General features: G+C 43.6%; 1 protein-coding gene across 1 annotated transcript; it reads left to right on the forward strand.

Moving 5' to 3' along the window:
- The first annotated feature begins 477 nt into the window (after positions 1-477).
- smcr8a (Smith-Magenis syndrome chromosome region, candidate 8a) lies at positions 478-10,300 on the forward strand. The gene is made up of 3 exons (XM_040005979.1): positions 478-1,103; positions 2,736-4,502; positions 7,152-10,300. The coding sequence occupies exons 1-3, from the start codon at positions 502-504 to the stop codon at positions 7,606-7,608; spliced, it is 2,826 nt and encodes a 941-aa protein (XP_039861913.1). The 5' UTR covers positions 478-501; the 3' UTR covers positions 7,609-10,300.
- Positions 10,301-11,433: the final 1,133 nt, after the last annotated feature.

Consider the following 11,433-nt stretch of genomic DNA (forward strand, 5'->3'; position numbering starts at 1 on the left):
AGCCACGGACTCAGAAATTACCGTGATACAGGGCAGACGTGAAGACTTGAAGAGGAGGAAAGAACAAGCTCTCCGCTAAAGCAGCTTTATCCTTTTTTCTCCTTCTTGCACAGCAGGGATGGCCTGATGCCTCCTAGCTCGCTGTGATTGGCGCTGGATAATTGCTTTTGTTAACACAGACGCTCATTTGTGTTTCTGTGAGTCAGCTGCTTTCTTCTTCTTTTTTTTCTTTTTTTTTTAAATAAGCGATCCTCTTCTGTGGACTAAACTATGCAGGGGCACAGTTGCCTTTAGGGACACCTGTGTGTCCCCCCGCTTTATGACTTATATAAAACAGATTGATTTTCTTGGACCCCTTTCAAGTCGCTTAATCAGCATCACCTGGCGAGGTGCTTTATGGACTGTGTGAGTGCAGGATGACCAATTTAACTGTTTTTTAAGGCTATTAGTGGAACTGCACTCGTGTCTCGTGTTTCTCATGTCTTGCTTAGAAACACCACTATGATAGGCTCCCCGGATGTGGTGGCTTTCGCTAAAGAGGACGAGTATGGGCAGACCAGTCCTGATCCCTGGCCTCTCCCAGAGGAGTTCTCTGTCCCCCTCTATCCTCTGGCTGACTCCAACCCCTGGGCCAAAACCTCCTATGCCAAGTTCACCAAAGACTTCATCCTCATCTCAGAGTTCTCTGAACAGGTGGGCCCACAGCCTCTCCTTACTATCCCAGATGATCCCAAAGTCTGTGGCACTTTCGACCTCAACTACTTCTCCCTGCGCATCATGTCAGTGGACTACCAGGCCTCCTTCGTGGGGCATCCGCCTGGCACTGGCTACCCAAGGCTCAGCTTTGTGGAGGACTCCAGGGTGGTGTTGGGCGACTCGAAAGAGGGGGCATTTGCTTACGTGCATCACCTTACCCTTTATGACCTTGAGGCGAGAGGCTTCGTGCGGCCCTTCTGCATGGCCTACGTTGCAGCAGATGAAAAGAAGATCATGCTGCAGTTTCAGGAGCTTTCTCTTCGCTTCTCGCAGGCTTCAGAGTGCCTGAAGGCCGGGAACAGGAGAGCATTTGCCAAGGAACTCCAGAGGAAGCTCCGAGACCTTGAGTAAGAATGCCAGCGCAACCTTAACTGTTCTCCTACATACAGTTTAAAAAGACTTCATCCAAATAAGAAGTTTACATCAGATAGTTGTATTCAGATTCTCAGTGAGCAGGATTTCTTGGCAGCTTGATCTACTGATGAGTGTTAGAATGATGCTTCTGTGTTTCTGTGGGCTAGAAGGATCAGGGATGGGTGTCATTGTTGAGTACTGACACTCTATAACACAAACAGGTGCTCTAAATGGAAGGTAGGGGATTCTCAACCCTTAAAGGAAGAACCATGTGTGTTTGGACATTTAGCCAGCAGAAAATAAGTGATGAGAGATTAGTTTGATTTGATATAATTTGATTAACTAGTTTGATTTGAACTGTGAGGCTGAGCTTTGGCACAGCTGTTATTTGAATCAAATGTTAACATGATGGCATTAAAAATATGAGTAATCTGATATTTAATTGATACTATGTTGATAGGTTTCAAAATATTTTTAAACTGCTATAATGCTAAATGAAATGTGAGAGGATTATCCTGTCCTCCGGCGACAATGTGCCCTCACCAGACACTTTATTAGGCACATCTTTGAAGCACCATGTTGGCCCCCCTTTTACCTTCAGAACAGCCTTAAATCTTCATGGTTTAGATTCAGCAAGATGCTAGAAGCTTTTCTCAGATTTTGATCCGTATTGACATGAGAGCATCACGCAGTTACTGCAGATTTGTCGCATGGACATCTGTGATGTGAATCTCCTGTTCCACAGGAGATTTTCCACTGAGATCTGGTGACTGTGGCAGCCGTATGAGTACAGTGAACTAATTGTCATGTTCAAGAAACCAGTTTGAGATGATTAATGTTTTTTGAAATGATGTGTTATTCTGTTGAAAGCAGCCATCAGATGATCACTGTAGTCATAAAGGGATGGACATGGTAAGCAACAACACTCAGGTGGACTGTGACGTAACAAGAAACTGTAGCCGCAGTTTTTTGTTCTTAGCTGACAGGACCCAGTGTGGTCTTCAGCTGCTGTACATGTTGTGTGTTCAGTGACTTTCCTCTGCATAACTTGGCTGTAACAAGCAGTTATTTGAGTAGCTGTAGCCTTCCTGCCATCTGGAAATTCCCCTTTGGTGTCAAGAAGACATTTTCTCCCAGAGAACTGTCGCTCACTGGACATTTTCTGTTTTTCAAACCAGTCTCTGTAAACCCAAGAGATGTTTGTGTGGCACAGTCGGTAGTAATAGCAGTCGCTTCTGAAATATTTCAAACATTCCTTAAATGCTTTGAGTTGCTGCCACGTGATTGACTGATTAGATATTTGAACAGCTATATCTCGTAAAGTGGCCTGTGATTGTATTTCTGTACAGAATTTAATCAATCTTGTAGCTGTCAAAAAATCCATTTGACCATTGATTAATGTATTGGTAAAATCAGTTAGCAGATCAATACAGATATCATTGGAGCCACAATAATAGCATTGCTAAAAATAAAATGATCCCCACTCTGCTCCAAGATGTGGGTCTCAGCTGCAGGTATCCAGTGTTTCCTGTGCTTGGTTAGTCTTATCCTGTTGTGTCAGGTAATATTTATATCCCTGTGTGGAAAAACAGGTCGATCACTATCTCTGTTGTGCTCTCCCTCAGGTACACTCACTCTGTGCTGCAGCGGGAGGAGGGCCTGCAGAGAGAGGCGGGGCCTCAGAGCATGTACTCTGCTCATGCTGTGGAAAAGGCCAACGAACTGGCCAACGTGGAAAAGAGCATTTTTGAACACAGGGACTTGCTGAAGCAGATCAGCTCCTACCACCGCCGTCCACGACGGGATCCTCACGCTGTCACCTGCCAAAAGTGTGTGGACGAGTGCTTGAGTGAGTGCGAAGAGCTGCTGAACAAATACGCCAAGATTGCCTACCCTTGTGGTTACAGTGAGAAAGCGGGGAAAGGAGAGGATGGACAGGGTCATCCTCGTGGACAAGGTGAAGATGATGATGATGATGAGGAGGAGGGTGTTAAACGCAAGCTCTCCTACACGCCACAGCTGATCAAAGCTAAATCTGCCAAATGTTTTGACAAGCGCCTGAAGACCCTGCAGGAGCTGTGTGACAAGACTTTCTATGAGGCCACTGTGGAGCTCCTGAAGGAGACAGAAAGAAGTTTCCGGGGTGACCTGTGTTACCTCTACACACGCCGCCTGGACAAGGCACTGCAGAGAAAACAGAGAGTCACTGCCTTCTTGTTTGAGGAGGACCTCAGTGATGATGACGAGGATGAACTGGGAACACTAAGACCATTCTGTGCTGTGAACCATGCTGTAGATAATTATGTACTCTTAAATCCGCCTCCTATTGTTCTGACACCAGAACCTCATGAGCTGGATGCGCTGGAACGTCCGGAGCATCTAGACCCGGCTTCTGAGACCAGTGTTACTCAGGAGAGTGAGCTCGGACTTGGGGAGAGTCATCTGGAGTCCTCCCCTTCAGACCAGACTCTTGAAACCCAGGAGAGCTCAGAGGAGACCAAAGGAAGCTTCAGCAGTGATAAGAGTGGAGTGGGTCTAGCAGAGATGCAGCAGGGTCTGGTTAGTATGAAGTCAGAAGCGCCTGATCCTGATCCTGACTCTGACTTGACCCCTGACCCAAACCATAACCTGGAGAGAGAGAGCAGCAGTGAAGAGATGGAGACAACTGCAGGGGAGGATGAAGGTGAGAATGGTGGACACCAGACACCCGTGTCTTTGTTGGAAGTGGTGTCTGAGCTTGAGGCCAACCGGGAGGAGGAGTGCGAAGGAGTAAGTGGGTCTGAGTTGCTGGCTCCGATAGACACAGCATGCTGTATGGCCCAGGAGGGTTTCCTCTATGAGGCTTCTGCCCCAGAGGCGGTGCCTCGTCTCTGCCAAAACTCCCATCTGCAGCCCTCTCAAACTCTTGTGGTCAACCAGGAACCCCAGGCCCTCCTTCCACTCCAGGATGACTACACTGTCGGCTCTCCGTGCTCGGAGAGCCCTGTGACTGGGTTGGAGCTGCCTAGCGGCCTCCTTGGAGATGCAGTTTCCCGTACTTCGGCGGAGGATGGGTCAGACTGCACCATGAGTGGCTCCACGGGGTCCGATCAGACCGCGTCACCTCTCGGCTATGGGGCGGTGGTGACCTTGCGTCAGAGGAAGAAGGCTGGCCAAGGAGCCTTGAGGTTTGTGCGTCAGTACCCCTTTGCCATCCAAGCCCTGTGGTGCCTGCTGAGTGGCAGAACCCTGGTGGTGCTCGGGGCAGACGAGGGGAGAGTCCGCCGGTTGGTGGCGGCTCTGGCTCTCTTCGTACCGGCTCCGGGGAAGTGTGGAGAGAGGGTTCAAGCTTGGTTGTCCTGTCCCTTCACCCTGACTGACCTGCAGAGGTGGAAACTCATTGGATTGCAGAGGTATGAATGGAGTCAAACTCTGATGCACTTCGGTATTATAGGTAGTTAGAAAGTACGAATGTCTGTGATTAAGCTCAGGTAGAGTAGTACTAGGAAAATCAAACTAATGAGTGATGATGCTTTTAACAAAGATTAAATAAAGCATAAAGTTTGCTTTTCACAGAACCTTAGCAAGTCTCCATCAATGTGAAGCTTGAAGTGACTGTTTATTCTACATTTTCTTGTTGGTATTGCGCCGTACGCTACTCTTACTCATCCCCCGTGACTCACACTTTGATGACTCACACAGCCAAGCATACACGCAATACAACCTTGAGCACATCTGTCCCTGAACTTCTTTTTCTACTCATCTTTCTGGTGACAGCGTGGGCTGCGAATCCCCCAAAGTCATTCACACAAGATGGGGATCCAAGGCGACTGAGTGTATTTGTTACACTCAACCAGTTGATACATACACAACAAGTATAACATTCAGAATTGTGCAATGCTAAAGCTGTGCAGCAGGTAATGTAACACTACAGTGAAATCATTCATAAGTAGATAAAGTATCAGAATTGGTACATAAAGTCTTTTATTATTAAAAGACTTGCCTTTTTAAATGATCTTAGTGTGAAATCACAAATCATTAATCTTCCATTTAGAAGTCAACTTTAAAAGTCTAAAGACTCAGAAAAATTACAGTCTATTTAATTCAACTCTCTATCACCAAATCACAACAGTCACTTCAAGGTGCTTTTTATTGTAAGGTAAAGATCCTACAATAATACAAAGAAAACTCCGACATTAGGAAATCATCTGTGAGAAAGCACATGGCAACAGTGGGAAGGAAAAACTGCCTTTTACCAGGAAGAAACTTCCAACAGAACCAAGCTCAGGGAGGGGGAGCTATCTGCCAAGAGTAGTTATGAGTAAGGGGAGGGAGACAGGACAAAAACACATTGTTGAAGAAAGCCAGAGATTATTTTTTTCAGTAAAAGGACTACATGTTACAATCCCTGACAATGCAGATTACATGCAGAGTGTTGTGTAAACACATATTGAGTGAAGAAGAAACGCCCAGTGCACCATGGGAATCCACCAGCAACTTGAGGCTGTTGCAGTGTGACAAAAATAAGGGAGGATTGGGGTGACCTGATCCAGCCCTAACTATGTGCTTTATCAAAAAGGACAGTTTTAAACCTAATCTTTAAAGTAGAAGAGGTGTCTGTCTCTTGAATCCAAAGTGGGAGCTGGTTCCACAGAAGAGGGGCCTGGGAGCTGAAGGCTCTGCCTCCCATTCTACTTTTAAATATCCTGCTTTTCTTTTCTTTTTTTTTCTTTTTTTAATATGCAGATTGAAGGATATATATTCTGGTCAGAAAAAGACTCAAAGATTCCTCACTGTGTTACTTTACAATGAAGTAAACAAGAAAAGGGGAGAACATTAACTAATCTCAAACACCTGGTAGTATAGTTAGATTAGTTACACAAGTTACTGTATATAACAAACAGCTGGGCAGTGCAGTGGTGTATCAGTCAGCTTGAACCTGTCCAAAGACCAATATGAAGTGGCTGTTTATATGACCGTAAACGGCTATCCATCTTCCTGTGTTAGCCTGTTTTTAAAAATAAATGTATATATAAAAAAAAAAAGCCAAATCAAAAATGTAGGTAAACAGCTGAACAGATGTTGCCTTGAATGCATGAAATTAAATGAGTCATGTGCAAATAAATTGTAAGTGGATGAGAGTTAAATATCCAAACCCAGTTGCTACCCAGTTGATGGTGCTATCAAAGGGATAAAAAATTAATTCCTTGATCTCCCCAGCTCTGTGCAACTGTAGCTGTCCTTGGACTGTTAAAGTAACATTTAGTTTTTCTTGCTCTGAAGACAGTTTGTAGTCTTGCTTATAGCCAGAAGTATATAAAAAAAACAAAAAACAAAAGTAAAACCTTCAAAATGTATCTAGTGATTGAAATTCTGACATAAAACAGCAGTTTTCCAAAACTGTAATACAGGCCAAATTGGAAAATTGTGTAACTGAAAATTCAAATGCCTAATGGGATTGTTTTTTAATTAATGGCTCCACAGAGCCCTTAATTTGGTGCTTTTACCCACTTTTAAAATATTGTTTCAGTTATCTGCTGCACTGTACATCAGACGTGATCAGATTGTTCTCATTAGTCTAATTGTTTTTCCAAACACAGCCCTTTGCATACTGGGTTTAACTATTACATGCACATGCTACAGCATAGTTTGGCCTGTGATTATATTCTGTTAGGTGGTTGCTAGGCAAAATAGAGATATCATAATGTATCATGCATAGGTTTTTTTTTTTTTTTGTTTTTTTTTTTTTTTTTTTAGAGATTAGGTGTTATTGGCATAAAATTAAAAATGACCTTGTCTTTTACCAGGTGTTATAGGTGCATAAACCCTACACAGGTAATTTTTGCCAGTTGCTAGGCAATGTGATGATGCCAAAAATAAGGGAGGATGCAATGAGATGAATTTTCAGGAGCCTGAAATGTTCCAAGTGTGGTTGCTGAACTCCTGATAGTTCCTTTTATCATGAGACTCATGAGTAGCATTCAGAATTGCCTTAGTTGTTTTTGAGTAACGGGAGAGAGGGAGAACTAACAAGGATCGCTGTCTCGCTCTCTTCCCCACAGGGTCGCATCCCCGCTGGGCTCTAGCATGCTTTACTCGCTCTCCCGCTACAGCCGCTACATCTCCATCCTGGACGCTGACCAGAAGACCTTGCGCTGCCCGCCGTATCGTGGCCAGCTGCTCGCTAACATCGCTGACCACCGCACCTACATCCGCCGGGGCTCCACCTACTTCCTCCACTTACAGAGTACGCTCTGTCACCTAGCGGCCAAGGCCTTCTTGTTCACTTTCACCCATCACCTCCACCTGCCAGTCAGCGCCACCGAGGGGCCCGAGGTCGTGGAGAGCCGCCGCCGGTGCTTCCTGCAGGAGCAGCTGGGGCTTGGCGAGGAGGACAGCCAGATACTGCTCTACCTCAGTCAGCTCATCACTCAGCAGTACCTACAGCCCAATGGCAGTAGTGCAGCAGCACCGTCTTTTAGTTTTAACTACACCACCAGCATTTTATATAAGATCTAATACTACACAGGGAGGAGGATTGTTACATTTTTGCAGAATTCATCTGTGATATTTCACTTTTTAATGGACCAAATGTGATCTTAATAAGGTCTAAGGTCAGTTTAGTTTCAGGACAAAACTCACTGCACTGGTTATTGTTTTATCTGTGCTCCATCTCTCCGTCTCTCTCTGCCTTGCTGTCTTTTTCCTTCGGAGCAGAGAGAAGGATACAGAGTGAGTTGTGACTGTGTGTGAGTGGATCACTTGAGTGTATTCGATCTGGAGCATATTGACGCAGCCACAGAGCAGAGCAACAGAGCGGATGAAGGCTGGCGCACACAAACACACACACACCTGTTAAATGTTACAGAACTCAATCTGACGCCACTGCTCTTGTGTGCTCAGCCGGCAGCTTGCAAGCAGGTTCGGTCTCAGCTAAGTGTCAACACCTACCAGTCACGGAGCAGTTTGTCAGCTTTGACTTCATTCGCGCTATATGTAAACATGTTTTTCAGGCTTATGGGAACAAACTCGCATATGCTGACACTTTGTGCCCATCGAGGACAGACGTCTGCTTACGACACCTAATTAGCACCGCGGAGGCTTATTACAGCAGGTTTTCGTGACATTCCTATCTATTTGAAAATCACCGCAGAACTTTCAAAGGTCAAAACACTTTAATTTTCTTCGTTTTGCACATCCACACTTATTTTTCATCCTCTGTTTGTTATGAATTAATTTTAAAGCACATTCCTGCACAGATGAATGTCCTGCTACCGTCTGAATTTGACCGAGTTAGACTTAACCCGTGAGAGCACTAAGGGCTGCTGGGTTGCTCATGCATGAAGAAGTTAGAAGAACTTGGATTCATTCAGCTCCATGTGATAAGTTGCATGTACTGTAATTGCACACGAATTTAACCATGTATAGAGCCAGCAGCTGCCGAAACCTGTTGGTATTCACTCCTGCTGAGCATTTTCACTATTATTATTCCTCACACAGTCAGGAAGATTTTATAGCCTCTTAACCTAAATGTATTCGATTTCACTGTTGTCTTAAACTTGTGTGAGGCTGTCGTGGTGTTGGGGTGTTCGCTGTACTGATAATCTTTTCGGTTTCGTCGTGTTTAGATGAAGTGACTTTGACCAGACGCTGAACAGTTTTGAGGACGCTTTTTGTTTTGTATAGTTTTTATTATGAGAGGAAATTCTTTCTCATGCCATCCGGGGTTTGATTTCAGACAGTTGCCTGTCCTTTATTTAACAAACCTTTGCCGGGGATGTGTTCTGAACAAATCTCTGTTGTGTATTTATTGTTATTTTTGATTCTGACCATTTGTCTGTGATTTGTGCACATTTGTGTTTGGACAATTGAAGAAGTAAGACATTTTAAAGTGGCTGTATTATTATTCTAATTTACAGAACCATGCTTTCATTGCTGAGCTCCAGTAGTGTAACTTCCCATGATTCACACAGTAGTCGGTATTTATCTTACTTTATATTGGGCACCTTAGTTCATCCAGTGTGTGAAACAAGCTGTCCCTTTTAGCCACCTTCCTGCTGATTGGCTGATCTTCACCTGACTTTTACTACAGAATCTGGTGCAGGTGACTGGCGCCATCTCCATGTACCTGTTTATAAAGTTCTGAAAACAAACTGTAAGCCTATTAAAATGCACAGTTTCACGACTTCCCAATTCGATCCAGAAGAAGAAGATAGTGAATTTAAGGTTTTACAGACAAGTTTACGCTGTCTGCTTATTGTGGGACAGAACACTGGATATTTATTTCAGCGTTTGCATAAAGTATATCCTCTTTAATAGTTGTATAGATGAGGAAAGTGGCTGAAATTGACACTAAAGTGGAAAACTGTAAAGAAATACCAAAGGTATGTGGCCAGTAAAGTGTTCTGACAGTACAGTATAACTGCTATTACTTCTAATCAAAGCTCGCAAGCTTTAGCATAACTGCAAGAGCAGCTTAGCTAAATGTAAATGTGCCCTTCATTGTAATTACTAACTTACAGGTCACTTATAGCCTGGGGTTCGGACTCCTCAACCTTTAAGCATAATAGGTCCACTTTAATTATTGAAGTTATATTGGCCAGTAATGAAGAAGCGTCCTCGACAGTGTCTTTAAATTTTATTGTTCCTAGTTCTGTGGCGTCAGTGATTGGAGCTGTCATGGTAACTGTACTTGTGAATGCATGGTTTTAATGTGAAAGGTCAAACAGCATAGGATCAAGTCTGCTGTCTTCTAACTACAATCAAGGCTTTTAAAACAATTGACAGCAATCTGAAAATTTTAAAATTCCATTCAGTGTATTATTTCAGTTTAGTGCAGTTCGGGCTTAGTGATTATCATTCTTTTGCTGCATGTGATGTCTGTTTAAAGCGCTTGAAAGCTACTTTTTGTTTCTGCTCAAATGTTACAGCATTTGTTTTTTGTTTTTTAGTAGCTAATGTCTCCCTAATGCAAAAAGCTGAATGTAATCTGAAAAAGCCATACCACAGTGTGCTTAACATGTTGTCACTCAGTGTCCTTACGTTGCCATATCATGTCTACCTTTCATCATGAGGGGGCGCTGAGCTGTCTTCCGCTCCGGACGGCGGTGTGTTTGCCAGTGACCTGAATAAAGCACGTTGTGAATGTCTTGATGTTTTTAATGCCATGTTGATGATATTCATTTATTAAATTATTTTTTTGCCTGATTAAGCACTTGTAATCGTGTTGATAATGCTGAACCTTACTGTGAGAAACTGCAAAGGCAGACCAGCACAACCTGCAATACAAATCACCCTTAAGCAGGACAGAGACCAGCAGATTTGTGTCTGCGTGAGTGGCTTTAGTGATGGCAGAGGTGTCAGTGTTTGAGGTGTCATGAATAATAAATGTTCAGCTGTGAATACATCTAATTGCAATGCTGGAGCAGCAGAAGGAAAAGTGGCTGAGGGTGGAGAAAGTGCCAGTAAATGAATAATGTGGGGAGAAAAAAAGTCTGCACCAATGCAGAAATTATTCCTCTTGATTTTATTTCCATGCTCTGCAGGAAGTGAACGTGTGGGCAAGTCAGTGTCTAACTTGTGACATTTGGTTCAGTCTTTAATGATCAAATGATTTTGTAGGGAACATGCCTTGATGTCTCTGGTGTTTGTTGTTTAGCATCTTGGTAAAATTCAAAGACGATAAACTGTCTTCATTATATCTTGCTTTTGAGAATATGTTTTTGGAAGAAATATATAAATGTGTAGTACTGTGCCAAAGTATCAAGTCACTCCTCATTTCTCTATATTTAGCTAGGAAATGGAAATATAGGTGCATATACAGGGAGTGCAGAATTATTAGGCAAATGAGTATTTTGTCCACATCATCCTCTTCATGCATGTTGTCTTACTCCAAGCTGTATAGGCTCGAAAGCCTACTACCAATTAAGCATATTAGGTGATGTGCATCTCTGTAATGAGAAGGGGTGTGGTCTAATGACATCAACACCCTATATCAGGTGTGCATAATTATTAGGCAACATCCTTTCCTTTGGCAAAATGGGTCAAAAGAAGGACTTGACAGGCTCAGAAAAGTCAAAAATAGTGAGATATCTTGCAGAGGGATGCAGCAGTCTCAAAATTGCAAAGCTTCTGAAGCGTGATCATCGAACAATCAAGCGTTTCATTCAAAATAGTCAACAGGGTCGCAAGAAGCGTGTGGAAAAACCAAGGTGCAAAATAACTGCCCATGAACTGAGAAAAGTCAAGCGTGCAGCTGCCAAGATGCCACTTGCCACCAGTTTGGCCATATTTCAGAGCTGCAACATCACTGGAGTGCTCAAAAGCACAAGGTGTGCAATACTC

This window comes from Simochromis diagramma, unplaced genomic scaffold (assembly GCF_900408965.1).
Source record: "Simochromis diagramma unplaced genomic scaffold, fSimDia1.1 OVJJ01000510.1, whole genome shotgun sequence".
NCBI classification, from domain to species: Eukaryota; Metazoa; Chordata; class Actinopteri; order Cichliformes; family Cichlidae; genus Simochromis; species Simochromis diagramma.